The sequence below is a fragment of the Spinacia oleracea genome, chromosome 4 (genome assembly GCF_020520425.1).
Source record: "Spinacia oleracea cultivar Varoflay chromosome 4, BTI_SOV_V1, whole genome shotgun sequence".
In the NCBI taxonomy this organism is placed as follows: Eukaryota; Viridiplantae; Streptophyta; class Magnoliopsida; order Caryophyllales; family Amaranthaceae; genus Spinacia; species Spinacia oleracea.
The window spans coordinates 175,677,450-175,695,666 of NC_079490.1; the positions used below are offsets into that span (position 1 = coordinate 175,677,450).

General features: G+C 35.5%; 3 protein-coding genes and 1 long non-coding RNA gene across 5 annotated transcripts; 1 reads left to right on the forward strand and 3 right to left on the reverse strand.

Annotated features, from left to right (window-relative positions):
* The first annotated feature begins 546 nt into the window (after positions 1 to 546).
* Positions 547 to 5,271, forward strand: LOC110791531 (basic leucine zipper 23). Of its 2 annotated transcripts, XR_002534110.2 has the most exons (4): positions 547 to 970; positions 1,346 to 2,228; positions 3,412 to 3,542; positions 4,841 to 5,271. XR_002534110.2 is itself a non-coding variant. In XM_021996282.2 (3 exons), exons 2-3 carry the CDS (start codon positions 1,360 to 1,362, stop codon positions 4,842 to 4,844), a joined length of 873 nt encoding a protein of 290 aa, XP_021851974.1. In that variant the 5' UTR covers positions 550 to 970; positions 1,346 to 1,359; the 3' UTR covers positions 4,845 to 5,271. The 2 variants fall into 2 exon arrangements, 1 of the variants encoding a protein (XP_021851974.1); XM_021996282.2 differs by lacking the exon at positions 3,412 to 3,542 and having other exon boundaries at positions 550 to 970.
* Positions 5,272 to 5,956: 685 nt separating this feature from the next.
* LOC110791532 (WD-40 repeat-containing protein MSI2) lies at positions 5,957 to 8,489 on the reverse strand. The gene is made up of 6 exons (XM_021996283.2): positions 8,094 to 8,489; positions 7,690 to 8,013; positions 7,450 to 7,593; positions 6,644 to 6,768; positions 6,413 to 6,508; positions 5,957 to 6,296 (listed from the first exon to the last, which is right to left on the reverse strand). Exons 1-6 carry the CDS (start codon positions 8,382 to 8,384, stop codon positions 6,086 to 6,088), a joined length of 1,191 nt encoding a protein of 396 aa, XP_021851975.1. The 5' UTR covers positions 8,385 to 8,489; the 3' UTR covers positions 5,957 to 6,085.
* A 2,439-nt stretch (positions 8,490 to 10,928) lies between these two features.
* Positions 10,929 to 12,194, reverse strand: LOC130472334 (uncharacterized). Its single transcript, XR_008932441.1, has 2 exons — positions 11,898 to 12,194; positions 10,929 to 11,160 (listed from the first exon to the last, which is right to left on the reverse strand). It is a non-coding gene; the product is annotated as an uncharacterized lncRNA (long non-coding RNA).
* Positions 12,195 to 13,687: 1,493 nt separating this feature from the next.
* Positions 13,688 to 17,294, reverse strand: LOC110791533 (heavy metal-associated isoprenylated plant protein 26). Its single transcript, XM_021996285.2, has 2 exons — positions 17,052 to 17,294; positions 13,688 to 14,316 (listed from the first exon to the last, which is right to left on the reverse strand). Exons 1-2 carry the CDS (start codon positions 17,130 to 17,132, stop codon positions 13,930 to 13,932), a joined length of 468 nt encoding a protein of 155 aa, XP_021851977.1. The 5' UTR covers positions 17,133 to 17,294; the 3' UTR covers positions 13,688 to 13,929.
* Between the last annotated feature and the right edge of the window lie 923 nt (positions 17,295 to 18,217).

Below are 18,217 nucleotides of genomic sequence, written 5' to 3' on the forward strand. Positions count from 1 at the left end.
TCTCTGAAATTAAAGATTTTCACCGGTCCAAACCCGAACCGGATCAAACAAAAGACCGGTTTTGCATAATTCTAGATCCGGAGACCGGACCGGTTATGCTTAGACTGGACTTGGACCGGCCAGAATATTCGATCCAAAGCCCCGGACCGATTTGGACCGATTGTAGGCCTATCTCTATACATTTTTTCCCCTACAAAATACAATAAAAATTAAACAAGTATGTATAGAAAACTATTTGTTTAACGCCTTTTTTTTGAAAGATAAAATATCCCATAATATAGTGATATTTCCAACGTATTAAAGGAGAAAGTTAACTTTTTAAATAGTGTATATTATATTTTTTTAGGAAAAAATCGATCCGATCCAAAACTCGGTTTTGAAGTTTTTTTGACCGCACCAAACCGAAGATCGGAAAATAATATTGCTCAACCCGAAGACTACACCCCTATAAACGAGTGAAACATACGTAGTAATTTTCAGATAAATAGGCAAATGTCTACAAATAGGTTACGGAGTATAAGTGAATGAGGTCACAACTTCACAAGAAGAAAACTGAAAAATACGACTACAAATAATATTTTCTCCAATGATTAAAATTACAGTATAATTTTATCTTATCTGAAATTGCAAAAGAAGCCCCTGAATTAAGTACAAATTCCAAAACAGGGGACGGAAGACATTTTTATGCGAAAACCAGAGGAGAGAGAATCTGCGAAGCCTCGTCAAAGTGTTGGTTTTGGCTTGGCTATGTCCTCACTTCTGCGTCCTCCACTCAATTTTTGAGTTTCATTTACCTACTTTCTCTCTCCTCTTCTAGGGTTTTTCGCCGCTCTTCTCATCGGCGATGCTCTTATCTTTCTCTCTCCTCTCATTCGCTTTTCTGCATTCAGTTTTCAGTTTCAATTCGATTCAATTATCTGATTAGGGAGAATATAGCTCAGAAGTGGCGGAGCTGCTTTGCCTTTTATTGGTAAGGTTTTTTGTTTAATTTTGCAGAATTTATTGTATGATTGATTATTTTTGCTTCTGGGGTTCTTTTGAATTCGGTTGATTGTGCTGTTTTAATTCAGTACTGGTTTAGGGTTAAGTATTGCTGCGCGCCTTTTTCGGAATTGATTTTGGTATTTGTGTTTTTTCAATGTACTTCGACTTCAAATTGGGATAATTTAGTTGGGTGTCAGTTAAATTTGCGATCATTGAATGCTTAGTTTTATGATTTGGACGAAGTTGATTCTAGGGTTTTGAGTGACATTAACGAATTTCTAAGAATTATTACTCAATTTTGATACTTGGTGGAAAATTTTATCTGGGTTGAATTGAATTTTACAATTTGTGCGTTTTTTAGGGCGGATTTTGACTATGATGGAAGACAACAATCAGATTAAATGCAACAATAATAACAGTAGTAATAGGAACCGAGTTCCTTTAATGGATGATGGAGAACTTGAATTTTCAAACCAAGAGCTCCTTTCTAGTGCAAACATTGGCGAGATTCCCAGTAGTGGATCAATGGACAGTTTCTTTGATGAACTACTGAGAGATACTCACGCTTGTACCCATACCCACACTTGTAACCCTCCAGGGCCTGATTTATCGCATACGCACACCTGTTTTCACGTGCACACTAAAATCCTGCCCCCTTCCAGTGAAGAGAAGAGTGGTAACAATGACGATTCTGCTGAATCCGGGGAACATAGAACTAGGAAGCGAGGGAGGGAGCGTGGGGGTAATAGAGAAGCTGTTCGCAAGTATCGTCAGAAGAAGAAAGCTCATGCAGCCTCTTTGGAGGACGAGGTTGTTAAATTGAGGACTTTGAATCAGCAATTGTTAAAGAGGTTGCAAGGTCAGGCTGTTTTGGAAGCTGAGATTGCCAGGCTTAAATGTCTGCTTGTTGACATTAGGGGAAGAATTGAAGGAGAGATTGGTTCTTTTCCGTATCAGAGACCAGTCAAGAGTGGGGATATGTATCAGAATATTGCCAACACTAACTTGCCTGGTTCGTATATGATTCCATGCAATGCTGGTCAGTGTGGTGATCAGATTTATTGTCTCCATCCTGGCTCCGATGGAAAAGCTGGGGAAGGTGCAGCCTTAAATGGTCAAGATCTTAATGGTTGTGATTATGAGAACTGCATGGCTAGTCTCGGATCTGCACCAAAGGACCTTTTCAGTTGTGGAACAAATGCGACCACCACTGGTGGTTCATCTGGCAATACTAGGAGAAAAAGGTGATACTTTTGTGTCATTTTCTTTTGTTGTCACTTGTTACTCTTATTTTCCCTTCTGATGCATGCCATACTTATTGGGCTGAAGTGCCATGCACTGGATTCAGGCTGTTTAAAATGCTAAAACTTTGATCTTATTATTTATCGAACTGTTGATATCTATTTTTTCCCAGCAATTTAAGCATGTGAATAGTGAAGGTGTTAATTTATGTAGTCGGGACTTGGGTTTCCAATATTCAAGTTGTCATTTTGATTATTATCTCATGTGTTTCAAGGACGAGGCCCCTGACCTCTCCAACTCAGCCATGAATGGAAAAGAAATAAATTTGTCCTTCTACCTGTGCTTCATGAGGCAAGCTTTTCTTGTTTGACGATGATATTTGTTGCATTGAAGTGCATTTCTTTGTTTTCGTATGGATGGATTCGAACTTGTAAATGATGCCGCCACCAGATTTGGTTAACCTGGCCATTGAATTATCTGCTTTCCTTTGCTATATGGCTTTTGTGTCGTTTTGTTTCTATGAAATTTAGCAGATCTCTCATAATGTTGTGAATGTGCTGCTGATTTAGGGGTTTGAAAAGGAATTTATGTGTGAGTATTGACATTAGAAAATATTACCCTGACATGTGGCTTATATGATGCTGATAGAATGGTATAGTAGATTAATAGGCAATTACAAGAATTAATGCTGCAAGGGTTGTAAGAATTTGTTGACTCAGTATCCCATAATTTAACTGATGTATAATGCTGGTTAGTAGTGGCCTATGTGTCATAGTAGAAAAGTTCATCTCACCGCTCCCCTGATTTTTTGTTATCTCACTTGCAGACTCTTTTCCTTCCTCTAATTTCTACTCATAGTCTCTCTTGTTGTTTTCAGTATTGACCAATTCTTTTGTAATTGACCAATCACCGTATTATTATTTCATTGATATACAATTGTGCCAAGTGTTGTATTCATCTATTTTATTAATGCAAATTGTATTGTGTGTGCTTAATCTAAATGCTGTTCATTTTTATTAATAGCTAAGACTTGACCACCCTGTAGAATTCTGGAAGTAAGCATTCTCTTATTAATCCATGTGACAAATGTTTTCATGGTTTTCCATACCAATATCTTGGTAGAAGTGTGTCCAATATGTTGAATGGATGTCATAGGTTTCTCAAATTCTTTTTACAATTTTCCAGCGTGATTGAAGGATCGTACTAGAGAGCCTGTTGGGTGTAGCCATATAGGCTTATCACCAGCGTAGAAAAGGTACACTGAAGTGTTTCAAGCAGCAAACACTATCGTTTTGTTTGATGATGGGATTTCATAGGTAAGGAGACATAATAAGAGAATATGATGGATTTATTGAACATGTAGATGGGATTATGCATATTGTAATTAATTCTTTAAGTACATTCATACGTTGTAAATGAAGAGGAATATCGTAGATGGTTGCTTAAGAACATTGACAATGAGGACCCAACAATTTTTCCATCCTAAGAAGAAAATCCGTGCTGCAACTTATGACCAAAAGTCTTACCTAGCAAGCGTAGTAAACAACTTTTTTGGTCATTTCAGTCTCTCATATTACCCCTTACATCCTAGTATATTAAAGAAAGAAACGGAGATGTACAAAAAAGTATTTCAAAACAAAACTATGCGACTATTCTCATTCCTTAATTTACTGATTAGCTGATTTATGTGGTACATTATCTTTTTTCACTTGTTAACTAGTAGTAATTGAAGAGTTATCTATGTGTCTCTTCTCCTTCTCCAACAAACTTTGCAACCGACTGACTTGTGGTGAATCTTGTGATTGATTGCCTTTTTTTCCAAACATGTATAGTGATATTTTTATGTGCAGACTGGTGATATTTAACAATATAATGTTTAGTAGATGCTACCTCTTGGCGTGAAACACCCTATCGCATTTTACCATATGCCTATGCTTTGATGTATGATAAATTCCCCTCTCCAGTTACTTTGTTAGATTATTATTGTTTTGTTCCCGTATTAGGATTCTCTTCATTTCTTTTTCGTCCATTTCCTATCTTAAGATGATGACACCTAAAGGATTAAAAAATAAATTCCCAAAAAACCCCTTATTCTCTCCTTCATACATTTATGATCGTTGATCTAAGAAGTGTAGATTTTTCTAGAAATCTCCTCCATGTAATACTCTGTAGGACCATATCTGTCTAGTTATGAGCCTTTGGAGTTGTGGGGTTGGGAATGGAGGGTTGCTGAACAGGGAACTACTTGGTTGATGGTATACACAGGTGTTTTTGGGTTTCTGGTTGCTCTGGCAACCATTCCCATGCACAAAAGTCCCTTTGTTTTGACTGGTGTTTGCATAGATGATATTTTGTGCTATCATCATTCGAAGCTTATTCACATTTTTGTCTAGACTAGATGCATCTATTGTCTGATATTTGTCTGGTTAGTCATAACTACTCTTGAATGCTGTATTATTTCCTTGACAATCCTGATGTATCTGATTATATAAATTAATCTAAATTGTCTTCCTCTCAATGGAAATAATATGGCAGTGTTTGCTGCTCTGCCTACTATATTGACTGCGGAATCATGATTTTGTAAATCTAAGTGTTAAACTTGTTTGTTATGCAGCTAACTATGAAGCACTAGCAAGTTAGATGGCCACTACCGATGCTAAGGAGGTATGAAGCTGGGATATCCTAGAAATGCTTTCACCTCACAGCAGAGATATCTATCTTCAGCTCACTCTGTTTTCTGATTATCGCTTCTGTTCTATTTCTGTTCATGTGGTTCTACCATCTGTATCATGTTTCATTTTAGTTTCTTGGAATTGTTTATCCACCCCTTTTTGTAATTGTACAACATATGTTGTTAGGACTTATTTTCTGGTTGGTTGCATTTTTTGCTCTTTCATATGACTTGAGATGAGAACTTCTCTAGTCACCTTAGTACAAGGTTTCCAGAAGCTTGCTCAACTTGAAATAAACTTATATACATGGAGCAGTATTATTTTTTTCAAAATGTATGTTCATAAATCATAATGCACTTGCGTTCCAAGTAAATCTTCGCTTCCATTTTTCCTCAGTCCAACCTCACTTTCTCTTACATTTCTTTCTCTCTATCGAATATTGTACGTCTGAGAGTTGACAGATTATTACAATCTTGTATGCACCGTGTAAATAAATTAATCAAGGCAACTGTATCTTCATTCTTCATTTAGGATCTCTTGCCAGAGAAGCTCTTTAGTGTCTTTTGTCAGTGGTGCTTCTAAGCAAACAAGTGTTATAGCTGCATAGCATATTTTTCGTAGGTTAATTGAAATTATATTATTTTTTGTTATTGGCAACATCCATAAGACTTGGGTATTGATTGTCATCTCCTTCGTGTAATTGTATTGAGATACGATCGTTTTAAACTTGGATTTCTCAATCACAAATTCTTATTTACAATGGGTGTACAATAAATATTGTACACCGAAGTAAAAGTTAACACAAAATGCTTAAAAGTTAAGCTTATATATGTAAAAGTTATCTATTTTTAAGTAATAAATTTTTTCATTTTAGTAAAACTTATTTCTTCAATAATGTATAAAATCAATCATTTAACCTTTCAAAATATTTATCTATCAATTTTTTTTACTAATATAAAAGTTAATCAAAATTAGGTTAAAGTTATAAAAAAAAGGGTTAAAGTTATCCTGGTGTACAATAAATTTATTGTACACCTTGTGCGCGCAAGACCTATAAACAATTTTAGTGAACATCATCACTATCATATAACAGAATAAGACTATTCAAAAGCACTCCCAAACAAACATTAAAATCCATTGAGAAGAGTTGTAATTCAGCTGGGACATTACAAAAAACCAAAGGGAGGTCATTCAGCTGGCATATCATCCTCGTCACGGTATATACTCTCAGCCATTTGCCAGATCTGTACCGTGTTGTCATCTGCCACACTCGAGATCATCCAAGCTTCATTCTTATTCCAAGAGAAGTCTAATATCTTAGCTTTGTGTCCTCCATGAGAGAAAAGGAGTTCTGGAGGCCCATCCTGTGCTTCTCCTTCCAACTGCTCCTCGCCAACCCTAATTAACATATTCCCAAAACCACTTATTACATTTTTAACTATCATTCTTCTCAGTTATCACTCCGCAGCTTGGGTCCAAGATGTAAAATACTAACTATAAGAGCATGAGCGTACCTGTTAAGGTCCCAAACCATTAATCTTCTGTCATCAGAAGATGATGCCAACACAGTCTCATGATTGGGATCCCATTCAACCTGGAAAACTTCTTCACTGCAAAGGAAACAACAATGTCAGCTTTATTTTAAACAACAAAGTGTAGAGAGATTAGTACACTCCCAAGTCCGAGAGATAATTTGACAGGATCCCAAACTTAGCAATTTAAAATACAATGATATTCGATCATACGTGTGACTAGACAAGAAATGCAAGGGTGAGTCCAGCTTCCGAATATCAAACAGTCCAATGGTGGTATCCGAAGAAGCTGTCGCCAGGATCCATTCATTAAACGGGTTGAAAGATAGATAATTGACCTGGAGAGAAACAAATGAGTTTATTCTACACAAAGGATAATTTTAATTGGATTTCAAGTGCACCATTAACTTGCTGGGACTAGTGCACCAATGCACCATTAACTTGCTGGGAATATGGAAGAGGGGGGGGGGGGGGGGGGGTGTAGACCGTGGTTGCACCACGGGCTACAGGTTTACAGCAGCATAAACACTAATCTGTATAACGCTTTTACAAGAAATAGTAGTATTTTGTTTCACCAGATTAGTAGTGTGTATATTACGAAAGCTCACTTGAGAGATTCAAGTCTAGATTCCACAAAAACATCAACAGGGGAGGGGGTAAGAACATTTTAACTTACTCAGCAGGAAATGTTGTAAGCAAAATCCGAACTATACAGATAATTCTTGACATATTTCTCAAAACATAGTGGCACATGCAAAATAGATCAACCAGTACACATACTCACACATTCATGTCAAGCATGAAATAATTCTACTTCTAAGAACAAAATTTGTCTACTAACAGAAGGATTTCAGCACCCATAAAAGAGCAGAAAAAATGCATTAAACATTACACAGGTACACATTATTGAAAACTAATACTCAAACAATTTCTTCCTTAAATGCATGGTCAACAAGCAGGCAGGAAACACCGAGCTATGCACGAATTAATTTATGCTGTTTTAAAGTTGTGAAGTATACCTCCTTTTCGTGAGCTATGATAGAATGTTGGGGTTTATCAGAGCGCAGATCCCAGATCATCAACCTTGCATCATCACTGACTGAACCAAACAAGTTTTCGTTCTTTATATGCCAAGCAACATGCTCAACTTTGTTCTCATGGGCCTAAATATGTATCAACAAATATAATATGTTACATTCCCCAATTCTCAAAAATTAGATAAAATTGACAAAAAAAAAAAAAGGCAGAACATAAATTACCTTGAAAACACTCATTGGGTCAAGAACTTTGCTTTGAGGCATGGAGGACGCATCCCACAAACATATCTTACAGTCATAAGAACCACTCAACAAATAACCCTCCTTTAAGGGACTCCATGAGAGCCCATACCCTTCCTTCTCATGACCCCTCAATCTCAAATCAGGATCACACACTTCCGCCCCCTTCGAGCTGGCTTCCTTTGACACATCGAAAACATACACCTCCAAATTGGTCATCTTTGCAGCAACAAGATTCGGCTTTTGTGGCATACACTCAGCTCGGTTCACCTCACCATCAACAAAAAACTTCTTCACAATCTCCACCTAAGAACACAAACTCAAAAACATCAAACAAAATTCACTTACGCATTTCATCGAACACCTGGGGAGCATAATTTTATTACCTTGGGGGTAGAGGAGCAGGGGCCATTGTTGGGGGGAAGGTGGGCATCGGCAACCATTAGGAAGTTGGGTTCGTCGTCGGAGGTGTGGGTCCCGAGGATGAGTTGATGGACGGCAAGAGATGAATCAGGATTGATGTAGGGTTGTGATGGAAGCCATTGAACGGTGAGAGATGGCCATTCGAGGGGATGGCAAAGGACGAGATCATAGAGGATTGGTGTGTTCTTCTTCCATACTGCGAATTCTTCATTCAATTGTTGCTCTGTCATCTCCGTTTCTTCTTCTTCGGCCATTTTCTCTCTCTGAGTTTTGGTTGGTTTGTGTGATTTTCCCGCCGGAAATGGAAGCACAGACCTTGGTTTAGCTGTTTTGTTAGGCAGGGGAAATAGGGTTTTCCCGCCAAAAAGAGTTTTATTTGCATAACGCTTGGCCCAATAACGTGGAGGCTTTTATATATTGCATAATGATTTTAAAATGAGCCCACAGAGCTGTAAAAAACTGAAGGATCCAAGAACCATGCAAATAAACCAGACTGGCCTGAACCAGATTTAGGGTGACTCAATTCCAAAATGAATAATCACTTCATTATACCCGATCTGGACCCGATATGCATTCCCGATATGCAACTGTGTACACAATTGTACATTAATACAACACAGTCGGACAACTGTGTTATTGTACGGAGTAACAAGGAATAAAACACTATGATTTCTGATGTACCCATAATACTATAATAGTTTTGTTTCTAAACTTTAGTATTCACTTTCCTCGACTATGTGAATAATAGGATTTTTTGGATAAAACCGCCTTATAAAGTTGGCACTTTTGAAATAACCACCTTATAAAGTTTTTTTTTTTAAAATAACCACCTTAAACTTATCTGCGTTAAGAAAACGCCACCTAATTTAAACTTCCGTTAAATCTTCCGTTTGTGGGGCCTAATTACAACGATTCTTTTAACTTTTCCTTTTTTCTTCCTCCTTTCTTCCTCCAATTCACTTGTTCCTCCATTAACAAACCTAGCTCAAAAAAAATTTCCCCCAAATTTCCCCAATTTAATCAATTTCTCTTCCAAAATAAGGATAATTTTACAATAGCCACAATAAAATGGTAGCCACCATAATTTATTAAATTTTAGCCCTTAAATAAGAGTGGACTAATCTTACCCATTGATTTTGCTGACTTTTAATTTATCATTCTATTTTGTAATTAAATTAAATAAGTTTTATAATTAAAAAAAATTGAATTAAAATACCACGTTCTCATCCAAGAATATGCAGTTTGCTCTCCCTCTCAGAGAACAATAACAAATTAAAAATCTACAAGACCTTCTCGATTCCTTCTTTTTCTTTGATATATGTTCATGTAATTTTTAATGTGCAGATTTCAAATCAACCCTTAGTTTGAAGACCCTAATTCTGCGAATTACAAATATTAATTAATCTCAATTTTTTATTTTGATTTTTCAAGGAAAAAGGAAATTTGTTCAAATTTCATTCTAATTAAATGATTTGAGATGATAATTAATAACAATTAAAAAAGCTAAGTTTATGGCTTTCTATGTTAGATGTAGAAGAATATGCGAAGTAATGGAAATAAAATCATGTTCTTCATTGCTGTTTTTCCAATTAAATTTCATTGGTTGAGATGCGTAACGGTTAAAAAATAGGGGAAGGAAATAAAGAAACATAAATCCGAGGATTTCTCACTTATTTCTCACAACAATGGAGGTTTTTTTTCCTAACAACAATGGAGGTACAATAAACGGAGGAATGTAAGAAAGAACATGGAAAGATAATTAATTATTTATTTTAATCATTTTATTTATTTGTTTAAATCAATGGTCGAGATCAACCAACGATAATGAAAGGTTAAGATTTAGTACATTATAGTGGCTACCGTTTTATTGTAGCCATTGAAAAGTCTTCCCCAAAATAATTATCAAACATGAGAAGCAGGTTGGACAACCCATAATCAGATAACCTGGGTTCATAATTTGAATCCAGAAGTATGTTGGTGGATTTTATGTTAAGATGAAAAATTGGAGGTTTACAGTCATGATGAAGGTAAGAGAGCGCTCTTGCAGTTCCAAGGGCAATCTGAAACCTTCTTCCTCTATACAAGTCGTTGTACCCACCACGAGTGCTAGAGCTAGAAAAGTTTAGGCTATGCAGATTTTCGTACAGGTTACCATTATGAATAAATTATGAAAGAATCAGCTGCATATATTGTTCAAGACCAGTAATAATCTTGAATAGTTGCCAAATTGGGGTGTTGTATATTTCCTAATTTACCTATTTCTTGCTCAAATTCATTTTGGCTTTTAATCCTTCCCAAAGTCTCGAGCTTCTTCACTGCTATTGAAATCCCACCATCAAAGTTGGTTCTGTACACTATACCCACCACCAACAAGGCGCTCTTTGTCAAGCAAAGCTCGGATACCAGCCTCCCAATCTTCATATTTGGAGGGTAAACTTTTGCTGAATAAAACCAACTTCCCAATTATGATATTCCGTTGAAGCCAAAGGAGTGCTTTCTAGAATCATGGACTCAGCTTCTTCCCTATTCTTTCTTGCCCCTTTATTTAATAAGGTAACTATGCATGCCCCTATAAGTAGAGCTGGCAATGGGTCGGGTTGGGTCGAAATCAGGTCGACCTGTTTATAAACGGGTTGAGATTTCCCCAACCTGAACCCAACCTGTTTAGTTAAACGGGTTGAAAATTTCAACCCAACCCAACCTGGAAATAAACGGGTCAACCTGTTTTCGACCTGCTTACCTGTTTACTTAATTTTTTTTGTAAACAATCTGCTAACTTAATAACATGTTTTTCAATCTTCTAAATAATAAGTCGTAAATTGGCAAAATTTGCCATTAATTAATATCCTGCCACAAGTCATAAGGCTTAATACATCACCAAATCAGAAATAAAAGTTTAATATGTGACCCAATCCAACATAAAACTAAAATTCAAATAAGTTACAAAGCTAATAAATTGTTCAAATTAAGCTAGTTTAATATGAATCAAACTTTGTTGAAATCTTGAGTTCCTGGTGAAGCCTTCCATTGCTGTAAAAAAAACCAAACATAAATAAGAAACTGTTACTTACAACATTTTAATTCAAATGGCAATACATTACGAGAAACACAAAACAATATTTTAAATTTCAAGAGTTTAGTAATGGAAGTCATGATTTAGAGAGTCATTTTAACAATCTGAATTTTTAACCTTCACATGTTCAACTACAACAAACTGTTTTTCAGCACATAATTTGTTGGTAAATACACGAAAATGCTCAACTTTAAGCTGGTCATTCAGAAATGAAATTCATGTTTTCACTGACTTAAAACATAATGTTCAGTTCTGTTCATTATTTGTGAGATCGAATAATCATCATCATCACTAAAACATCGAAAACCCTAAAAAAAATTAATGACCAGCTAAATTTAGTCTAATTAAAAAATTAATCATCATCGTCGGTTTTGTTATATTTACTCTAATTAAAAAAATTATTCTCAAACAAAAACCCTAAAAAATCAAAAAACCCTAGAAAATTGATTTGATTCTGAAACTCGACAAATCACAATGGAATACGGGCACTTCTTAGTACTTATATAAGATCTAACCCTAATCATCATCATCATAGTTCTAATTCCTAATCGTAATTGGAGTCAAACTCATGTACTATGTTATCACCAATTCACCAAGACAAACAAAACCCATCTTAACAACAAATAGAAACAACAAAACAAAAATAAATTATGACCACACAAAAAAATTGAATGAAAGTTTTCAAAACACATACTTGATACTTGGATGTTGAATCAGAGTGAGTGATCGACTAGCGTTGCGTTGAGCCGGAGACCGACAATCGGCGCGGTGGTGAGTGGAGATCAATGAGAGGCGCCGCTTGAGAGATTAGGGTTTCAGTTTAGAGAGAATGAGATAGACTGAGAGAGAGAGAGAGAGAGAGAGAGAGTGAGAGAGAGACTGAGTGTTTAAGTGAGAGAATGAGAGGCGTGAGATATGCTAGGGTTTTCTTCATATGATATTAGAGAATAAGACTTAAAGGCTAAAGCCCAAAAAAAAAGCCCAGAAATAATTAAAGTTTTTTAGTGAATTTTTTTTAAAACATTTAAGCGGGTTGTGGGTTGGGTTAGCGGGTTGACGGGTTGACGGGTTGGCGGGTTGACCTGTGACCCAATAATTAAACGGGTTAGACGGGTTGCTTTCGGGTTGAAGTTTTCAACCTGACCCAACCCATTTATTAAACGGGTTGGGTTGGGTTGACCTGTTTAGCTAAACGGGTTGGAAAATCTTGACCCAACCCATTAATAACGGGTTGGGTTCGGGTCGGGTTGATGGGTTGGGTCAGCTTTTTCCAGCTCTACCTATAAGGATAAGATCAGCAACAACAATTGCAACAATGGCAAAAACTGTAATGTTGGCTCTAAAGCTATTTGTACATAGTAACACATGCAATCAATGTAGTGTCAGTCACTTGGAAGAGAAATTGGTTAAATTGAGGAAAAAAAATTGAAAATGGAGGAATAGGTGAATTGGAGGAAGAAAGAAGGTAGAATGAAGGAAGAAAGAAGGGAAAGTTAAAAGCATCGTTGGAAGTGGGCCCCACAAACGTAAGTTCTAACGAAAGTAAAAATTAGGTGGTGATTTCTTAACGGAGGTAAATTTAAAGTGGTTATTTTTTAAAAAAAACTTTATAAGGGGGCTATTTCAAAAATTTCAACTTTATAAGGTGGTTTTATCCAAAAAATCCTGAATAATATGATTATATATATATAAACTCCGTGCCGGTCAAACCGGGTCGAGTATTCCGGGACGGAGGGAGTAATTGGGTACAAATTTTGATAGAATATTAAATCATTTATGTGATAATATAAAAGGAAATGTAAAGAACATTTTAAAACACCAAAAAAGGAAACGTAAAAAACAAAAAGAGACGGAGTGAGTAGCTTACAATAATTGAATACCCAAGTCCAATAACCTATTGCTCAATCAATAAGAAAGTTATCAACATGTACTCTATAGCCTAAACTCATGTGCTCTATATGCAAAGATGCCCTCTTTCATTGGATACTACTCCATAATAAAGCACATCTTCCATTCAAAAAGTCCAAAAAGTTGTAGAGAAATTAGACCTGATCAAAAGTCGGGGCGGACGGGTTTAGAGAATAAAAACTGTCATTGTGTCGGGCCGGACTAAGGTTCGGGTCAATTTTGTGTGCCCAAAATCCGCTATTTCAGGCCAAAATTAACGGGCTTTTGGGCCATTTCCGGGCTGGCCAAATTTATAACTAAAAATGTTGTTTTGCGTTTCCCAAAGCCCGCAATTTTTTAAAAAAGTTCGTACCGGGCCGGGCCCGGAAACCGAGCTGGAATAGGCTACCCAAACCCGTTAATTTTCGAGCAGGGCCCATGGTGATCAGCTCTAAGAGAAATCAGCTTGAATCTTCTGTCTCATTTCCTATTAGTCTATTACACTATACCCCCTCCTTCCTATCGGACCAATCAAATCACATCATCACTTTTGCTGCATAAATCATTCTATCAAATTGAAACATTTCAACCCAAAACTTAAAAATAACATGATACTTTAACTAAACATTACATTGATTTTTTTGATTGAGAGAGAATCTTGATCTCACCAATCTTATACAAACATATAGTACAAACCTGTCCATATTATAGACCTAAATTAGCAAACCACCAAAGAAAGAAAGAAAGAAAGAAAGAAAGAAAGAAAAACAAAAAGTGTCTTGACAAATGACATGTACTACGAAAGTAAGTTGACCTCCATATTGATAAATGGTAATCAATCACATAATAGAACAAGCAGCAGGATTCTCATCACTGAATGCCGTGGTGTAGCGCACCTCAGTAGAACTCATACGTGAAAGCTGATTCGTCCTGGGATCGTATTCAGAACTTCTCACGTATCCAGCAGGTGCTTTCCTATCATACGTCCCAGCAGCGTAAGGGTGTCCAACAATATCATACGGTACATAAGGCCAGATCTCCGCCCTCTTCCCTGTACGGTGCTTGACACGTGCTAACACCTTCCTAGGCTCCACGTATCCAACTACTGTTAGCTTGCTTTGCTTGGGCTCGATATCAACTTGTGTTACACCTTCCATCCCTTCTACTGACCTCCTCACCTTTCTTTCGCATCCTTCACAATCAATCTTAATCTTAATCTCCACTGTCTGATTAATTTCACATTTAAACCAAACACAAGGTTAGTTTATACGGACTAGGCAGTAGGTACACCTCATAATTAATTAAGGAAGAATTTCACTCATATTTTACTCAAAACCCTTCATAATAATTGGATCATTCCAGTTTTTCAATCAACTAATTCTAGTGCGTGCTTGTTGGATCAAAAGTGTTACCTCTTAAATTAACCGAACACCCACCTTTGTAAGAGTATATGATGATGATGATGATAAAATCAATCACAACCCCATACATATAAACCATCCACAAACCTAGTTACCCGAGTATGGAGTATATGTGTGTCACTTTTTTTTTTTTTTTGGCAATTATATGTGGGATAAATAATATGTGTGTCACTTAAATCGTCATAAATTCAATTACCACTAACGATTACTAACATATACAGAGCACTTCGTACTTCGTATTACAACTATTCACGAAAATGATTAAGGATCCTCACATTATACAAGTCCGTATTGGCGTATTTAAAGCAGTTTGTTTTTCTAGCTAATACCGAGTATATGATGTATATCTAATCTATTTTACCGTGTCTCATTTCTCTCTATCTGCCTTCGAAAATGATAAAGGTCGCAACATACGACCTTTAAGCCGTGTCACAATGATGACATGACATGCTTATGTGTCATGATTTAAATTGGAAACTAAAATATTTAACTTATACTTCCTCCGTCTTTTAATACTCGCAACGTTTGGACTTTTGCCACTATTCATATAATCTACTTTGACTATTCTTAGTGTTTTTTATATAAAATAAAACATAGTCATGTGGGATCTTGTTATATTCGTCTCAATGTGTATTTTAAAAATATCAACTTTTTATAATTTTTGCATAAAGAGAATTTAAGATATAAATGATCAAAGTTGTGCATCGGCATGCGTGAAACTAACAAACGTGGCGAGTATTAAAAGACGGAGGAAGTATAATGATTTAAATTGGTCGCAACATGATTTAAATTGGAAACTAAAATATTTAATGAGTATTATACATGTTACAAAAATAACTAGGAAAATCTTAATATTCTAATTTGTTTCCTTCTTTATATCGACAACGTTATTTACATATTTTCATAATAAAAATATTGTATATGTAGCAAAACTATTCTGGTGACGTATAGCCTACGTGACGCCTATATGTGTCAATTAAACTGCGACACATAAGATTGCGACAACTAAAAAGTTGTCGCAACTTGTGACCTTTATCATCACCCATCTACCTTACTGTCTATCGTGTAGATTGACAACCTTGAGGGGCTGAGGGTTATTATGAATTTATGATTGATGAACCAAACGTTAATCCAATTAACACTTTCAAAAAAAAAAACTATGAAATGGACACAAAAGGAAAAAAAGTATGAACACAAAAGAAAAAGACTTCTTTAGCACATGGCAGTGGGCCCACTGATGGGCCTGGATTTTGTTGTCTAGTTATCTGGTACAACGATTACAGTGTTTATTGCCGTTTGATAAACGAGGACGGACAAAAGAAGATTGAACGCATACCGCATACAGGGCATAATACTAAAATTAATTGGTGATAGTTGAAGTAACCTACCAATCTTATCTGTAGTCAACCTGTCGATTTTTTTACTTTAAATACTAATCTACTCCATAATAGCTACATGTGGATTATACGGGTTTCTACTTTCTACAATGAATGAAGTTTTGGCCTAGAGGTAGAAACGAGGGCATACAAGATACGTCACATATTCAAATCTCATCCCGTTTGCAATTCCTAATGACTTTGTGGGGCTCATTCGGACGAGAAAATTGGTCTCTATAATTAAAATTTTCTAACGTTTTCTTAATCACTGTATTAATTTCCTTTGACCCTTAAATAAGCTGGAGCAATGGAGTAGTTGCGTGTCAAATTTAAATACTCCTCCATTCTGGAATACTCGTCCTGCTTTCCTGGTAAAGCCGTCTCGAAATACTTATTCCGTTTCTATAAATAACATATTTTTCTAATTTTATATTCTCTCTCTCAACTAAGCTAAGGTCCTACTTGTGTTCCTCCTATCTAAAAAAAACATTAAAAAAATCACCCTACTCCCATTGCTTAAGGCTCGAGGTTGGACGCATTTTTCACTAACTATATTAACAAAAATAACCCACTATCAACTATCACTTAATTAAATAATAAATTAATTAAATTGTCTTAAACTATGTGATGGGTCAAATCAATGTGATTATTCCGGGGCAGAGGGAGTATCCGGTTTCGCAATGTAAGTTGAACAGTCGCATTCAACGAGGGTATGACATGATTTTCTCAAGTGATGCAAGATGCAACCATTTTTTTTTTAAAATACTAAGAACTGACTCGTTGACTCGGAGGATGTGGGCGGTAACTCGGCGGAGGACTCGGTTAACTCGTTGAAGGCCAAAGTCTAATGTCCAGAATCCAATGGCCAAAAGATTCTCATACACCGAGTTAACGAGTCAGCATCAAATAAATGAATAATTAGACGAAACTCACTATGAGATCTCAGTATATTCAGAATCACTAAAAGCAAAAACTAACATTTTCTTCAGATTCTAGAACTAGCCCTTAATTAATACGGAATAACACAGACAAATTAAAGCGGAAGAAATGTTAAAATGAAACACTTGAGAAATGAATTCAGTTGCTAATTAACATTTAACACGAATAAAACTTTTATAAAAAAAAAAATCAGAATAATATAATAAGTGGAAGTTAAAAGATAACCTGAAGCTGCTTCCGTTTGTGTTTGTGACTGTGTCCACCAGAGCAATCAAAGTAATCGGAAATATGATCCATCACCCCCATTTTGTTTTTGTTTTTGTTTTTGTTTTTCTCTTTTCTTTGCTCCTAAAAAATAAAATTAATTTAATGAAGAAAGAGGAGAAATCTATCTGGTAATGCTTAGCTGATTCACAAAAAAATATCTAAGTTTTGGTTTTAGAGATGACACCACTTCTTTATATGGAGTACCAGCTAGAATAGCCAAGTAAACTGTCTCTTTCCTTATCGACATTATTATACTAGTACTCATTATAATATTACTAGTTATTTGACCCGTGCGATGCACGAGAGTATTTTATAAGTGTTAAAAAAACTTATATTGCTTGACATATAACAACTTTTAGGTATTATGAAAATTTAAATTATTTAGGTAAATCGTAATATTTTGTTATAAATATATAAATAAATAATATTTAAAGTTATTACTCTCTCCGTATTTATTTAAGAGATACACTTGGACGGGCACGAGTATTAAGAAGAAGAATTGAATGAAATAAAATAATAAAGCAAGTGGGGTTGGATAGATATTTTAATAAGTAAACAAGTGGGGACCATATCATTTTGTTGGGTGGGAGGTGAGGTGGGTATATGAAATTATTTGTTTAATAGGATGGTGGGTCATAAGGTAAATTAGATGTATTATTTAATTAGATGGTGGGGTTGATAAGTTACTAAAAATGACAAGTGTATCTCTTAAATAAATACGGCCGGAAAAGGCAAGTGTATCTCTTAAATAAATACGGATGGAGTACTAAGTTTAGATACTCCGTATTAGTTAGAGGGAACAATCGATAACGATGATAATGTAACTTACAATATAATGTCAATAGCAAAATAAATGATTATTAAAATAATCAGAATAAACATTGACGAAAATTAAGAATTGGCCATAGAAAAGGAGGATAGACACGACACATAAAGTAAAGTAGTTACACATTACCTCGGGAAAATGTATAATGATATAAAGTTTATTTGCATTTAAAAAATATATAAATTTTTTTTTTTGGTGCAAATGATGATGATATAGAGTTGATTGTACGTGTAAATGATATAATAAAATGGTTGGTAGTTATATTTATTTATAAGGTGTGTAAGTAGAGATGGCAATG

What these genes read in the sequence shown, in the direction of transcription:
- LOC110791531 (XM_021996282.2), top strand. Translation starts at nt 1,360, where the DNA reads ATGATGGAAGACAACAATCAGATTAAATGCAACAATAATAACAGTAGT.
- LOC110791532 (XM_021996283.2), bottom strand. Translation starts at nt 8,384, where the DNA reads ATGGCCGAAGAAGAAGAAACGGAGATGACAGAGCAACAATTGAATGAA. An exon ending in CCTGCTCCTCTACCCCCAAG is followed by an intron (nt 8,014 to 8,093) that starts GTAATAAAATTA and finishes TTGTGTTCTTAG; the next exon opens with GTGGAGATTGTGAAGAAGTT. An exon ending in ATGGTTTGGGACCTTAACAG is followed by an intron (nt 6,297 to 6,412) that starts GTACGCTCATGC and finishes TATGTTAATTAG; the next exon opens with GGTTGGCGAGGAGCAGTTGG.
- LOC110791533 (XM_021996285.2), bottom strand. Translation starts at nt 17,132, where the DNA reads ATGGGGGTGATGGATCATATTTCCGATTACTTTGATTGCTCTGGTGGA. An exon ending in ACAAACGGAAGCAGCTTCAG is followed by an intron (nt 14,317 to 17,051) that starts GTTATCTTTTAA and finishes GAAATTAATCAG; the next exon opens with ACAGTGGAGATTAAGATTAA.